The 16,644-nt window shown below is 42.9% G+C and overlaps 1 protein-coding gene across 8 annotated transcripts in view; it reads left to right on the plus strand.

The window, feature by feature from the left end:
* Window positions 1-16,644, plus strand: part of TTC7A (tetratricopeptide repeat domain 7A) — a 268,350-nt gene that overhangs the window by 85,028 nt on the left and 166,678 nt on the right. For 7 of the 8 annotated variants that reach the window (XM_038395347.2, XM_038395349.2, XM_043511897.1 and 4 more), the window contains one exon: window positions 10,730-10,834. The exons of the other annotated variant lie outside the window; for it this stretch is intronic. In XM_038395347.2, the coding sequence (XP_038251275.1) occupies window positions 10,730-10,834 (105 nt within the window). The remainder of the gene's footprint in view (window positions 1-10,729; window positions 10,835-16,644) is intronic. 8 annotated transcript variants of the gene reach the window in all.

The following is a 16,644-nucleotide window of genomic DNA, read 5'->3' on the forward strand; positions in this document are numbered from 1 at the left end:
ATACTCCCACCCACCCCCCAGGCCTCTTGTAGTCACTGTGGCCAACAAACGAGATAGGCAGGGTCAGGCGAGTGCCACACCTGAAAATACGGACGCAAGGAAACTGGACCTTTTTGGAAGAAAATTTATTCCGTGGCCAGTCTCCAACTTAGCACCTCCAAACAGCAGGCATTGCTGGGAAGACACAATTATAACATCTGGGACACCCTGGCAAAATTCAAGGACTCCCTGCCACAGGCGCTCAGACAGCAGTTCGCTTCGGTCTTGGAGGAGAGCAAGACTGTGGCTAGGTCTTCACTCCAAACTGCGCTGGACGCGGCTGATTCGGCAGCCAGGTCTATGACCTCTGTGGTGTCTGTGGCAAGGCTCATGGCGGCAGTCCATCTGCATCAACTGTCCATTCAGATCCATTCCATGTAGCAGTCCATTCAGGACCTTGCCTTCCAGGGCACTGCTCTATTTTCGGAGCAGATGAATGCCAGGCTGCGTGGCCTGAAAGATTCCCTCAACAGGCTTCGCTCCTTGGGCCTGTCCACACCACAGGCCTCTAGGAAACACTTCTGGCCTTCAACTCTGCCCAGATACTTGGGCCCTCAGCGGCAGAGCTCCTACAGAAGAAAGAACATGGGCTTTAAACACTGCCAACCTGCTTTGTCCCCCTCAACTGCCTAGTCGAGCCCTCAGTGTCACTCAGATGGCTCTCAGTCATTTAGAGAGTGCACATGAGGACACAGTTGCAGTCTCACCCCAGGATCCATCCCCCATTTATTTCTGGACCACCTATCTCCCTTCCTCTCTGCATGGGCCAAGGTCACCATGGACCAATGGGTGCTCATAGCGGTTGGCTATACGCTGCAGTTTTCCTCCTTCCCTGTCCCTCTTCAGGGACTCGTCTCATTAGCAACTCTTCATCCAGGAGGTGGAGACCCTCCTATGGGTAGGGGCTGTATGAAGGGGAAGGGATTTTACTCCCAATACTTCCTGATCCTGAAGGCCAAAGAGCCGTCCTACACCTGCGTCACCTCAAGAAGTATCTCAAGAAGTTGAAGTTCCTCATGGTCTCCCTGGCCTCCATTATCCCCTCTCTGGATCTGGGAGATTGGTACGCCGTCCTCGACTGAGAGGACGCCTATTTTAATATTTCTGTTTTTCTATGGGTACAGGCGATTCTTCTGATTCATGGTGGGCCAACGCCATTACCAATTCCCGGCGCTGCCCTTCAGCCTCTCATCAGCCCCAAAAGTCATCACAAAATGCATGGTGGAAGTGGCCACTTTCCTGAGGCGTCAAGGCGTACTGATATACTTGTACCTCAACGACTGGCTTGTCAGAGGCAGGGCGCAAAAGCAGGTTCGGCACAGCCTCAGTCTGGTGCGGGCCAATTGTCAGGAATACTTATAAATGAACAGAAATCAACTTTTACCCTGGTTTAGCAGATAGAATTTATAGGGGCAGTGCTCGATTCTACGCAGGCCAGTGCCTTTCTGCCAGCGTCATGGTTCAAGGCTATGTCAGACCTCATCACCCACTGCAGAGTTCACCCGCTCACAACCGCCTGGGTATGCCTCAAGCTGCTGGGTCACGTGGCAGCATGTACTTACATGGTCCATCATGTCCGCCTGCATCTCAGACCCCTGCAGACATGGCTGGCTTCAGTTTATGCTTCTGGCAGACATGATATGGACCTAGTGGTCCCACCTCTGGGGATACTGTTTGTGAGTCACCTAGCATGGAATTGACACGAACAAGCACTCAAACAAGAAAAAACGGTTACCTACCTTTTGTAACTGTTATTCTTCGAGATGTGTTGCTCATGTCCATTTCATGACCCGCCCTCTTTCCCCACCGTCAGAGTTGACGGCAAGAAGGAACTGAGAGGCTGCAGGACCGGAGGTGCCTCATATACTGGCACATAAGCGCAGCGCTCCAGTGGGCACCAGAACCGGCCTTATGGATACCACTAAGGGAAAAATCTCCAGCAGCCATGCACATGGGTATACACACACCTAGCATGGAATGGACATGAGCAACACATCTTGAAGAACAACAGTTACGAAAGGTAGGTAGCTGGTTTTTCTTTTCTTTAAATGGTGAATGAGATTATGCAAAGAAACAACCTTTTTATTGTACAGCTGAATTTAAACAAAGGAAGTAATAGAATAACAGTGATTTCACTTTGCTGTGCTTCTCTGAACACTGATGTGTGATTTCTAGAAAGGTATTTTTAGCCATCGTAGTACAAGTGTGCAATGAGATGTGTTTTCCAAACAAAAGAATTACCTTTGATTTGATTGTGAGAAATACAGTGTGAAACTTCCAAGCTTGTGTATTCAAAGTTTTAAGTTACCCCTTTCTATCTATCTGTCTGAGTGCATCTGTTGCTATAATGCCAGGTCACTGGGAAGGACCTTTTTGCACCTAATGAAGCTCTGGACAGAAATGAAGGTGTCTTTGAATCAATTTTATAGAAACCCCTCCCCAATCTTGGAGATGCTGGGTGCCAGGTTAGTCCTAAGGCACAACTTGGAGTTGCTCTAAGATGCACCTGATGTTAACATCGCACAATGTGCTGATATGGCAGCCAGAGATTGGCTGGATGTGGTGGCTCCCCAGTCATGCCCTTTACACCAGGGATGGGGGATGTCTGAGAGTGGGAAGTGGTGTGGTAGCCACTACATCAGCCCTATGTTGCCTGAGGGAACCTTCAGAAAACCCAATAAGCCAGCTTAACAGGTTTTCTGAACTGCCAGGGCACAGCATGGGTTATTAGGCTGAACATGGTTAATTTAGCATGACAAGATTTACAAAGTGCAAAACGGGGACCTCTGTCAGGGAAGCAGAGTGAGGGAAGAAGGGCCGGTTTTGGCGGAGGTGTCAAAGAGGTTTGCATAGACCCGGTTTGGCAGTTTGGGTAGTCCACTTCTCTTTTTGACCCCTCCCCAGCCAAGCATCATCCACTGGAGTTGGTGCAAGTTACTCATGTCTGACGCCTCTGCAAACCAGGGCACTTCTGTTGGGCCAAAGTTGTCAAACTTGGGTGCCTATGTGATTTATTACAAGCACAAGGGATGTGAATTGGGGCCTCTAGCAGCTGCACGCATTGCATTGGCTGCAGACTAGCTGTCTGTTACATGTTCCCCTCTCATATTCCTGCCTTTCTAGGCTCCAGTCCTACAAGATGCTCTGGGTCCTGAATTCCTTCAGTGGAGGATGCTCAACACATCATAGGGCCGAACCATTCCTTTAACGAATCTCTTATGCCCCAAAAATGTGACGACCTCTTCTCTGTAGAGATGAAATGGTAAAGGTGCCTGCTTAACACACTCATCTGCTTTGGGCAGTATTCGACATTATTGTGCACCGTCTTCTCACAGTCCTTCTCTCAGGACGCATGGTTTTGGCCTTCATGCCAATGGGTAGGTTTCCCTATCTGAATCGGAAATGTAGCTATTTAGGGACAGCTACAGAATTATTTCTTTCTTTAGCTTTAAACAGTAATAAAAACCACCCTTATAAAAAGCACTGGGTGCCCGGATAGTTAATTAAACTTACTTTAATGTAGTGATGGTCTCCTGTGTCAGGCAGATGGCAAGGCATTCTCTTTATACAGTGCATGGGAGCATTATTTAATTATTTTTTTTTTTAAAAAAAATGTTTTTGTTGAAAAAAAGTTGAGAAAAACCAAAGCTCCATTATTGGTTTTGAAATGTATTTGAGGCGGGGAAGAATGTGGTGGAAGGGCTGAGCACTCTTAGGCCAGTAGAGGGCAATGTGATGTATCTGCTGAAGTGTGAATTTGCTGCTCTTCTCACCCTTGCACTGGAGGATGGGAGATAGGTTGTGAGGATGGGGAAGGCCCATGGCAGTTGAAAGGACAGTGAGGGAGAAGTTACCTTCGGAGGCATGGGATGTTGGAGGCACTTACCCGAGTGTGTGTTTGACCTACCAAACATTAGAGCCCATAGGGCACCCACAGTGCTTGCCTCCAAGTTTATGGAGCACCCAGTATGCTACTACACATTTAGAGCAGACAGCTGTCGTAGCACTTGCAGCAAGGGCAGCGATTGCATGAGTTTGGGAGCAGTTACATCATTCCTGCTCCCCCTACCTTGGCAGGTGCTAGGGACATTGCTGTGTAAGCTGTGCATAATGGCAAGAGGGGCTTAAACCACAGACAGGGCACTTCAGAAAAACAGCTCTTAGCCTTCCTGCCATTATGCATGGGTAACAGAGGGAGGAGGAGGAAGCCATGCTCTGACACCTGAAATGTTATGAGCAACATAATGCTTTCAGGGGGTGTTGGTGCTATACAAATAATAATTGTTACATTCTTGTCAGCATCTCAGGCACTCAGCAGTTCTGCTTGGGGAAGGGAAGCTCACTGTTTCCAGAGCCATGGGTTCTGTATCCACTGCTGGCTAAGCATTGGTTAATGTTTGCTTGTAGCATGGGGCTGCTCAGTGTTGCACTGTCAGCATTTAGTTTTGATTTCAGTTGCTTCCCTTGAAGTCAGTTTTATACAGAGATGAGCTGCTCACTGTGATCCAGGGAGGAATATATGGGTTTGTTGATCTGTAATATCCACAGCCAAATAATGAGTAGTTAATATGATGCCTTTACATTTTAAGCTTTTTCCATCCATGTTCCAACCAAAAACAGGAACACTTTGCAATAAAAGCAAACATCTTTATCAAGAGCTTTACATTTGACTCAGACATGCCTATAATACCGAGATAAAGCCTTCTAGAAGGTTAGAAAGAAAGATATAAATATATCTGATACATAATTCTGCAGCAAGAGCAGATGAATTTTGTGATACTCCTTCTGCTGGTGTCCTTGCAAAAGCTTAAACTGGTTGCTAGGTAACCAGCATTAAAAAAAGGACGTTTGTCTTTGCATTGCAGTCAGGAGCCTTGGGAACAGCAAATGCCTCAGATGGCTCCTTAAATAGCATCACTGGGGAATGAAAGTTAAAATATTGAACATTCATTGGTTAAAGATCCTGTTACAAAGGTCAGCCATCTAGGGGACATTCAATAGTTTGGTTTCTTCTGTTTGGGGTAAGGGGGCACAGGACGAGAGATTTGTGTGAGTGAGTGTTTAAGACAGTAAGCAAATGGAAATTTCCAAATATTCCTGAAAATGAAACAGAGGATATGTGTATGTGTTTGAGAGGGACAGGTGGAGAGAGATATAGAGATATAGATATAGATAATAGCAAGAAACCATTCCTAAATTCAGACATAGACATTTTTCTGATGGCAGTATACATGAAGATATTTGCTCATCATTAGTGAGAGCATATTTATGTTAAAAACTAATCACAGAAAGGGGGTAGAGAGGTTTGGCAATTATTTTAATGATGAATGTTGAAGCTGATTGCCTGTGTGACCCAGTGTGCCTTGGGCAGCCCTCACTGGAAATGCCAAGGTCGGGGCAGGCTGCAAAAAGGAGAGCAGATACCCACCAGTCTTGGGAGTAACAGTGAAATTAAACTCCCCAACCAGTCACAAACTCTGCTTCTGATCCCCATGCTGGTTATCAAGAAGCAAAAAAAAATAAAAGGGGGGGGCGGAGAAGGAATCACACAGCCCCCTTCTTGCATTCCAGTTCTCTGGCTTCCAATCAGCACTTAAGTCCAGTATAGTGAGAAATTATTTTAAAACTGTGATCGCTATAAAAAATATTCTTCTGAACCCAAAGGGCCAGCCACATTGCCAGGTCAATATGAGGTTGGATCTTACCCAAAATACCACGTTTCCAGCCAATCCTTTAGTAACTAAAACTAATGGTTTATTATAAAGAAAAAAGAAAGTACAAGAAGACAGTTGTTAAATGGCAAAGCAGTCACATACGTACAAAGACTTCAAAGTCCATATATCGGGTTCTTAGCAATATTGGTGAGTTTGCTGGCTTGAAAGTACCTCTGGAACATATTCACAGCTTGCATGGGTCATTGTCCTTTTGTTCAGAGCTTCAGTTTGTTTCTACAAAGCTACAGAGGTAGGAAGCAGGATTGAAGACAAGAAGCAGGATTGAAGACAAAATGGAGATGATGCAACAGACTTTTATCTTCTTTTGCCATGTGGCTTGTACTTCCGGTGTCCCCAAACACAAGCTTTACAGCACATGTCATTGAAAGGCTTTAGAGTTCTGTTCATAAGCATGCTCCTACATGGCTCCTACATGGCTTGCTGATCCTTGATGGGCTATGAAGCAGGCCCACTGCTGATACCAATCTATCTGGGGTGTCACCCAGAAACACAGCACAAGTTTGGAAATACAGATATACTGTACATACTTATAATTTACAATACAAAGATGATACAAACATATAAACAAGATTATCATACTTGACAAATTAAAACATTTTTCCAGATACGTCACATAGCATATCTGGTCAGATTCCTTGCAATTTTTGTAATACTGGTATCAATAATATCACAAAGTGTCCCACATATTCCATACAGTGTCACAGCCTGTAATTTCTTAACCTATGACTGATTTTTCCCCTCTTCTCTTGCCCCTGCATCTAGTTAGTTAAGAGCCAAAAGCTAATGTAGTGATGTGCACACTTGGGATTCACAGACTCATACAAATTAGATGGAAAGACTTGAGGAGTTCAAGTAATCTGGGGATTCTCCTCCTCTGGTTCATGACCCCAAGGGATGTCATGAATGGACATCAGGAGTTTCAACCACCATGCCCTTCATGTGTTGCTAAATGGGAATGGGTCCAGCTGAATCCCAGCTAGATGGATTGGGGGTCCCATGGAAAGTGAGATCCTGCTATGGAAAAGCTTGAGAATGACTGAACTAGTCCATTTCCCTGCCATTTCAGGGTTGTTCTCCATCCAGGGTGGACAAGACCGGAATTGTACCAATCAGGAGGGGGAAACACTTTTGAAGAGCTAGCTGGGCCACTGAACTGCCCTCCCTTTAATGAAAGTAGTGTGAAGTCTCAGCATCCTGCTTGACTGATCGCTAACACTGGATGGACATGTAGTATTGTTTTTCTGTGCTGTACTTCAGTTTCCCTCTTTGTAAAATAGGGATAATGATACTTATCTCCCTTTGTAAAGTGCTTTGAGATCTACTGGTGAAAAGTGCTATATAAGAGCTGTGCATTATTATTTTCAGTAGTGAACAATGACATCATCTACTTCCAGCTGGCTGGGAGACTTTCCAGTCCTCCCAGACAAGGATCCAGCCACAGAGACCCATGCACTTATCACCTCCAAGCTGGATTACTGTAACTCACTGTATCTGGGCCAGGTTGAAGGTGAAAGCAATGCAGAGGCTCTTGTTTGTGGAAAATGTGTCAGCTCACCCCTTCAATAGGACAGATTTCCATAAGCTATACTCTGCACCCATCATAGGCTCTCTGTCTGCTTCCATTGCCAATTCAAGAGCTTGGTTCTGAATTTCAAAACCATTATCAACAGGTCAAGACCCAGCCACGTTAGTGAATGCGTTTTGATGCATGACCCACCAAGACAGCTGTGCTACTCTGGGGCAAGACAGCTTACAAGCCCCAAGGTGATAAAACATTTTCAATTGAGGGGGACTGCTGCGGAACCAACTACCAGTGGGATTTAGTCTAAACCAAAGTATGAGCACTTTTAGAGCATGCTGCAAAACCTACCTTTTTGAGAAACCTTTCCTACCATAGCTGGAATATAAAAAGTACCAAAGAAGAGCTTCCTGGTACCTGGGCGAGAGGAGAGCAAACGCTGTGCTGAATTTGGAATGTTAAGTCTGCTGCATTCCCTTAATCTGTTAGTGGTATAATTCTACCCAAGAGGGCAAAAAAGTTTGCTTGGCAGTATTTGCACTTTAGAAACCCCTGCTGATTACCTTTCATGGTTTCATTATCCTCTAAACATTTAGTGAATTTATTTTTGCCTCTCAAATATTTGTTTCATTGTTTTGCTGGGGAAGAGGAGAGGTTAGGAACAGATTGAGGTGTAAAAAGACAAAAGTCAGCCAAAGAACAGACTTTTAGGCAGCACCATCAGTTTAGTTGCATGGAACTGAAGGAATCCTCTGTAGCATGGGGCACGGGTCACTTGCTGGAGGATTCTCTGTACCTTGAAGTCTATAAACCACTGAGGACTTCAATAGCTCAGACATGGGTGAGAGGTTTATTGCAGGAGTGGGTGGGTGAGATTCTGTGGCCTGCATTATGCAGGAGGTCAGACTAGATGATCATAATGGTCCCTTATGATCTTAATATCTATGAGTCTATGAATCCATTGTAACTGATAAAAGAATTCTCTTTAGACTCTCTTGGGAAAATAATCAAGGAACTATAACTGTAAATCACTCTTCAGGTTGTTCATGTGAAGTCCATCAGAGAATAGTTGAAAAGGTGCCATACCTTCATTACATAATTAGAAAATAGGTTTTTTTGCCATATTGGGGTTGGATTTAACAGTTGGAGAAGAATTTTCATTTAAATTAGAAGTCTTTTGTTGGATTCAGAACCATGACAACTTTAATCGGAGAAAGAAAACTGACTGGTTTCCCCTGGCCCCCCACGTCCTTATCATAGTGTATTGCCTTGCTTCTACCAATTGAAACTTTCTGTACCTTTGAAGCGCCACAAAATGATGAGCGTGGGCCCTGTCAAAACTATTGTATTTAAAGCAATCTATTACCAGACTTCTTCACCATCACTGCACGTGACTTCACAGAAGCTGTGAGAGTAGTATCCTTGTCAAAAGTAGACAGAGATCCTTTTATATATTTGGACAGGGAATAGTTTGCATCTAATGAATTGGGATGGGGAAAACTTTCTAGGCAAGTGGATTCTTGCAGATGTTGGACTTGAGCACAAAAAAATGATGTGCTGAGAGATGCACCTGTTTGCTCCACATTACACAAAACCCCTACGTGCCAAGGTGGTTACAATTAATACAACCCAAAGTTGAAAAGTATGACGCTGATCCGCTAAAGTATTGTATGTATATTTTTGATGGGTGAAAATTCACATTAAGCCAGTGGGTTCAGCTTTTCCCCATGGGATCCCTACCCATCTGACCATAAAAAAAAGGGACGATGCTCATAACCTCCCTGGACTTGTGTGTGACTCATAGCTTAGACATCTCACCAACCTTCTTATTTCTGACCCAAAAGACAGTTGCCAGCAAACATAGAACTTCACTTTCTTGATTACTCAAATGCAGTTAAAAGCAGACTGGATCTGTTTCCACTGCATCTGAGCTCTGTTTGACCAGAGTTGAGATTCCCCCGCCCATGTTTAATTAATTTGTAATCCTTGTAAATAAAGGTGGACAATGCAGCCCTTTGCAAACCCAGTCTTGAGAATAAACTTTCACATGTTGAGGTACTAGGAGTTGGGAGTGTCCCTCTGTTGATGCTCCCTAGGGTAAGATGTGTATTGCCTTGTAATAGAGCTGTGGCTGGAATACAGGCAGAAGGAGGGGCTTGGAATATGCCAGGTCATGATCTTTTCGTGAACCATGTCAAAACTTGTAACTCAAGAAGGGTAAAGAGAGCCCATGTATCAAACACCATGGCCAGAGCCATGTGAGAGAGAAAGAAGGTGCCTTTGTAATTCCAAGACTCTTTCCTAAAAACCACAAATACAAACAAAAGTAAAACAATGTCTAGAGCTGTTAACTCTTGTAAACCCACCAGCCATTTTGGGTACTGCCCTAGGACTGGGAGTCTGGGATGTATTAGTTCTAATTCCAGCTCTGACCTGACTCTTCTGGCCTTAGACAATTCCCTTAACCTCTTTCTCTTCCTTCATCTGTAAAATGAGGCTATTGGTAGTATTACATTACTGTTGTTGTACTACTGCTTTTAGGTTGTTGGAATGAGAACTGCACAATTGTGTATCATAAGCCCCAGACTGCTAATAGAGACTCTAAATTTTAGACTGAGTGGTAAGGACGTGCTTTTGGAACAGGAGATTTTGGATTTTGTCCCCATATTTCTGTGAGATTTCTAGGTGGCCATGGGTGTGCCAACTTCAAGGCATGTTCTGAAGATTAGTTAATGTTTGTAAAGCGCTTTAAAGATGAAAAGTGCTATGCAAGTGCTAAATTTATTAAATGTAATTCATTAATTGTAATCTAATCCCAGGGAGACTGTGAGAGCTAACACATGCTACTCATACCACCTGTATTAAAGTTCAGATTCTTTTACCGGGCATAGTGACCATATCCAGCCTTCCCTCTCTGGGCATCTGCTGAATAGTGCATTGTGCTGCATTTGTCAAGTCAACTCTGTAGTCTGTGGGCCCCTGGTGGTATTACTGTTTGCTACTGAACTTGAACAAAAACAAAATCCACCAGACAGAGACTGATTTAGATGCCCAAACCTCTGCAAGATTGTTTGTCTTAATTTAATTAGCTGAAGGAGAGGCTCCCCAAGTTCCTTTCAGGGTCTCTAGAAGGTGTCTCTGTAGTCACTTTGAATTACTGCAGGGCTCCAGGGGGAGATGAAGAATAGAATTAGTATAAGCCTGTGTTTTGACTTCTTGGGAAAATAGGACTTACTGGGAAAATGGTTCTCTTGCACCTTTTGCTGCAGGGTCTGGCTGTTTGGCATTTTGAAAACTATGATTCTTGCTGGGGGACGAAGGCAAAGCAACTCACTTGTTGCGGATGCATGAATTTTTGCTGATTAGTGTAACTGTTTTGTGCATTTCACTGAATTGCATTGTCTAATTAGACTCCTGTTTTTTCTATGCCCTCCAGTCGGCATATGCTGTGTCAGTGCTCAGAGAGTGTGCTAAGTTGCGTCCTGCAGATCCCATGGTTCCTCTTCTGGCTGCTAAGGTCTGCATTGGGCCACTGCACTGGGTAAGTGAGCTGATGCAATTCTTCTTACATAATGTATTAGGTACCGCAGTGCCAGTGCCATAGTGCAGTTAAAAAAAACAAAAAAACAAAAAAAACCCAACCCTGTGAAATATATATCAGCAGTGAAATTTTGAAATGAGATTCACTGGCACAGTAGAGCAAAGAAAAAATACAAGATGATCGGGAATTATTTCCCTGGGTAGCCTAGGGCTACTTGTTCAGGTTAATTTCCAGAACAGAATCCAAATCATTAACGTTCACATTCTAATGGCTGTGGTTTGGGTAGAGTGAACCTGGCCCCTCATCTATTAGTCATACAGCTCTGCTGGACAGCTCAGTCCTTTGTTCTTGAGTCACTGTCTCAGGCTTTTGTATTTCACTTGCATTAATACATGCTCCAGAAACAGAGTGGGGCTGGGAGACAGCGCCCGTGAAATTCTGATTATCCTAAAAAGCAGAAACATCTGTCAGTCTTTTGCTGCTTGGTTCAATTAATGGAGTGAGAGCTTGCTTTTCCACTGCTGTCTTCCTGCATCCAATAAGGGATTACAGATGGAAATTTTAAGTAAAACAAAAGAGGCAAAAGGCACAAAAGAAAACATCATCATAAAAATCAGCTTTGGTTAAGTGGAAAATCTGATTTTTTTTTTTTTTTTTTCCCCACACTAAGAGCCAGATCCGTAGCTGTGTAAATCAGCATAATTCAATTGAAGTCAGTGGAGCTACATAAACGTACACCAGCTGAGAATCTGGCAATATGTTTTTCAAAGGCAACCACATGCCAAAATAAGCTGTGCTATAATGTTAAAGGTCCGACACGAGTTGACAAAAGACAAGTAGTATCATCTCGCTGAAGAGCTGGCCCCTCCAGGTCAAGCTTGAGGGCCCTGGGGGATACCATATGGGGAAGCTGCTGCTGCTGCTGCCCCTGCCCAGGCCATGCCCGTTCAGGTGATAGGGTGTCTCTCTCCATGGTGATCAGTGTGACCCCTTTCCAGAGTACTAAAATTCACACACAAATTTAAATCTTCTTTAATTCAGAAATTGAATGATACTTAAGAGAGATTTTTAAAAATCAAAGTGCAAATAGCCAGCAGGTTATGCTGAACATTCTGCTTACCCTTTCTCATCAGATGGTTTTCAAGATAAAAATTGTATTCACCACTCAGAATTAGAGTATTCTGCAATGGTCATGATTAGGAAATGTCTTCTGCCTAGTTTTTGAAACTAGGTCCTGGTCCTGTGAGGAGAATCACTCCGGCAGACCCAGGCATTCACACAGACCATGAAGTCAGTGGGGCTCTGTGTGAGCTCAGAGAGCCAGCCTAGTGATTCTTCTTGCAGGACTCAAGCCTAGACGAAACCATCTTACATAATAATGATAAATCTAGTGAAAGCCAGCATACTAATAAAGGGTTCCTGCCTATTATAAATGTCACAAACAAATGACCGTCATCTAATAGATTGATACTTATTAACTTATGAACAATCCTGTGGCTCCTGCTAAACATAAACTTTGCTAAACATAAACTAGGAAAGGCTGCATTTTCCTCCCACGTTACTTGATATACATGCAGTCTCCTGCTATAACGAGCCTGCAGATATAACTGAAATAATAGAATGAATGAACTTTTTGAGGTTCAGTTCTGAAAGTAAAATCATTGTGATGATCTCATGTTTTCTGTAGGCACTGAAGCTGTAACCAAGGCCTCTACCATTGGAATAAAATGGGCCCTTGATATTTGTTGAGATGAAAGAACTAGGCTACTACATTGAGGGAAAAGAAATGGAACAGAATTCTTGTGTCTACTGTACATTGTGCTACTGCTTTCCTGCTAGCTTAGCTTGTTTCCTTTCTTCCTCTCTTTAAATGTTAAGGATCAAATATCTAACAGCAACCATTTCATTGTGTGCTCACAGTCTATTGTTGGTTCAAACTATGCACATGCAATTATGGGTTCCAACTATAACACTGAGGCCTACCCACCTGATTTTGGCCTGCGATCAGGTGCTTATTAGTAGCCTCTCTTTTGGTCCCATCTGCAGTTTACAGATTACAAGTGCAAAATTCAAAGATTATTTGAACCCCATTAATTTGTGTTTTGCCCAGACTGCATAATCTTCAGCACTTGATTAGATTTCAGCACTGAACGAAACATCAGGATGATGATGATGATGTGTATTACAAGAGTACATAGAGGCCACAAATAAGATCATTGTGCTAGAAGCCGTAAAAACACATAGAAAGACACGGTGCCTGCCTTGAAGAGCTCATAGTATAAACAGAGAAACAGTACACTTCCTTGTTGTTTTTTTTTAATATTCCCCAGCCACCTCCCTCACTCCCCTCTGTGCAGATGCCCCAGCCCACCTGGTCTGCCATTGTCACCCCAGAGTGCCCTCCTTCAGCTGTGCATAGATTCAGGCTCAGTCTGGAGCCATCTGAATACAAAGAAAAGTTAATCAGTTAAAAAAAAAAAGTTAAAAGGTATCATAACTCTAATAAAGAAAAGTATGAGCTGCCATCTTGTCATTCTGATAGTGTAGGTTAGGATTTGGGAAATGCACCTTGCCATTCCAGTGAATGGGTACACAGCTGCTGATTTCCTTTAATACTAGAACTTGTCTTGCCTCATCTTTGGGGTATATGAGGAATTAGAGGGACACTCAAAGCTGTTATAAGGCAAGATCTAGTGATTAAAAAATAAGAGCCATCTTCCCTTATGGGGGGAAGGGAGCAAGGCGGCATAAGGCACCCCATAATTCGATGCACAGCTAGCATATGAAAAGTAGTATGCTGCTGGTGTAACAAAAGGAGAGTCTGGGAGATAAACGTGAGTGAGTGATAACTCCCTGCCTGGTTTGCTCCTGGGGCAGTCCAGTTGTGCACAGCCCTTTATTCATGGCAGATTGCAGAGTGACGAGCAAGCCGCAGATAAACACAAATTGAGAAAGAGAGGGGATGTGTGTTTAACAGTTGTTTAGCCAGTTGTTCCCCATGGCAAGATGTATTTTCTGTGCCCAATTTAAAGCCCAACTAAAACCCACTGGAGTCAATGGGAGTCTTTCTATTTGGATCAGGCCCTTACTTCCCTGAATGGGATCATGTCCAGTGAAGTATGGAAATGTCCGCTCTCACTGAACTGCAAGCACTATTCCATGAGGGACCAATTCTGCCACTATTTCTCACACTGAGTAGTGCTGTGCTATGTAAGTATTTTGTCTGAAGAAGGCACTGCTGATTCTATGGATGATGGCAGAATGGGGGACTAGATGGAGATAACAGCACTGAAATACCGTCAGGTAATTGAAAATTTATATATATATTAGTACACACATTCTTGTTCTTCTTTAAGTAAATGGGCTAGGTTTTACCCTGACGCTGAAGTCAATGGGATTGCAGGGATGTAAAACTGGGCAAAAATGGGTGGAGTCCCTTTAAAACTACAGAAATTGATTGTAAAAAAAAAAAAGTCAGTCTTATATAGTCCCCATCCACTAGTAGGTAGTAACCTATTCTTCTGTCAGCAAAAGTAGGTTTGCCAGTAAACTTAAAAAGATTTTCTGCCTTGGGAGAGCTGTTTCCCTAAATGTCCATAATTACAGCAATTATGTGCATTTAAATTACATGGTAATAAAATTAGAATTAAATCACTCTCTAAACTGAAGATGGACAAGTTAGAAAAGCAGTGATCAATGGCAATGTAAATAGAGAGCAGGATCAATATTTAATTGAACAATCTAATGGGAAAAATATTAGCTGTTTTTCACTTTGGTTTTCAGGAAGTGTAAGATCTGATTAATTCCTAACTTGCTGGAAATGTGACTAGTGTATTATTAGTTGAATTATGAAATAAATATAAATATTTGATTGCCATTTAGCCAGAAAAAGAGTGAAATAAGAACATCATTTATACAAATGAAAAAGCAAACTCGTGCTTTCTTTGTCTCTCTACTGTATGCTTTTGGTACATTACTATACCCTGACAGTTTATTGTCCAGATGCAAGCAGTACTTTAATCTTATTTTTTACTGTTAGCAACTGAAATAATTTCAACACCATTTATGCATCTGGATAATTGTAATGTGTTGTGGGGAGTACAGAACTGTTTCTTTGTTGGTTAATCAAGCAATCATTTAATTTATAGTACCAGCTTTGTACACAGTATCCTGGAACACTTTAAAAAAACAAAAATAAATAAAAATTGAATATGCCAATGTGATTTAGTGTGTCCAAAATGCCCATTATGCATCTATAAAGAGATCTTCAGTGCAAAATAAATTGAAATAAAAATATACTTTACTATACAATGCAATCAATACATACAGAGCCTGAGCCAGGAAAGAGCTGAATACCTTCAGCTCCTGTTGACATTTAGAGCCAGATCCTCAGCTGATGTAACTTGGCATAGTTCCATTGATTTCACTGGAGCTGTTCTGATTTACACCAGCAGATGAGCTGTTCCCCAAAAAGCCCAAGTCTGTTCTGATCTGTTCCCCAGAGAGCCCAGTTACTCCTAAGATAGGACCCACATTGAGCAGTAAGCAATGTCTTGTTCAGGTTATATTAAAATTATAGGTTTTCACAAATAGAAAAGTGTGGAGTGAACAGCAAATCAGTATTTTATTAGTCCGAGGGCCTAAAAGAGCTGCCTCAAGGGAGCAGAAAAGTGCTAAAACTTGTACACCTGTACAGATCGCTCTTGCCTATTTAGAGACACAATTGGACCTATGGTTAACAATGCCCCTGAGATTTAAACGCTTTCTGGAACAAGCTATAACTTTCAGTTTATTCCACATCCATACAGGGTACAATATATTTAACGTGTTTCATCGGGCCAAATGTGATATAAGGCCCTGTCCTCCCTGGGTCCCAAGAACAGTTTGCTGAACCCGTTTATAAATCGTTTAAAACATGGCTCCAGTGCAACAATTTGGCCAGCTGACATGGATAAGGACAAACTGTGTTCTGGCTTGTGGGCTATGTTCAGCCCTGGAATGAGTCATGCCCATCCAAGTGATGTCTAGCCAGTCATCTTTAAACTATCTACAGAAAGTGCTATGAGATTTTAAATGATTGCAGATCATCAAATCATTTGTTATTTTCATTGGAAAGCTGACACAGTCTGCACCTCTAGGCCATTCCCTCAATGTTCAGGCATTTGTCCAGAATGAATTCAGAGAAAAGAGAGCCACCTACTGAACTACTAGAGCTGCTTCCTGATGCACCCACCATTCCTTATAATTCCTCCAGCCGAGTGCCGACTGTAATGTTCCCTTCTAGTGTTGTCTGGACCGGTGATCTGCTAGGTCATTCCAATCCTTGACTCTGGGAGCCAGCCTTACCCTGCTCTGCTGTGACAACCCCCACTCCTGGGCTGTTCACGCACAGCCTCTGGCATGTAAGCTGCTCCCAGCTACTTGCAAGTGAATGTCACTAGCCAATATCTCCAGTCCCAGACACAACCCTGGGAACCTCCGACTTGCAGTGTCCAGTTATGTCCACTGGACACTGCAAGCTTATATGAATTTGTCAATTTAACAAAGAAATGTATATGTACCAGGCTTGTTCTCCCAAGGGGAGCCTCTGAGACACTTCAAACCAAGCGCACTGCTTCAGGTAGAATAAACAGACAGATTTATTAACTATAAAGATAGATTTTAATTGATTATAAATCAAAGTATAACAAATCAGAGTGGTTACCAAAATCAAATAAAATATAAGCACGGATTCTAAACTCTCAACCCTCTTAGACTGGACAGCAACTAGATGAAGCAGTTTTTCTCACCCCACTGGATATTGCAGTCCT

The sequence above is a fragment of the Dermochelys coriacea genome, chromosome 3 (assembly GCF_009764565.3).
Source record: "Dermochelys coriacea isolate rDerCor1 chromosome 3, rDerCor1.pri.v4, whole genome shotgun sequence".
NCBI classification, from domain to species: domain Eukaryota; kingdom Metazoa; phylum Chordata; order Testudines; family Dermochelyidae; genus Dermochelys; species Dermochelys coriacea.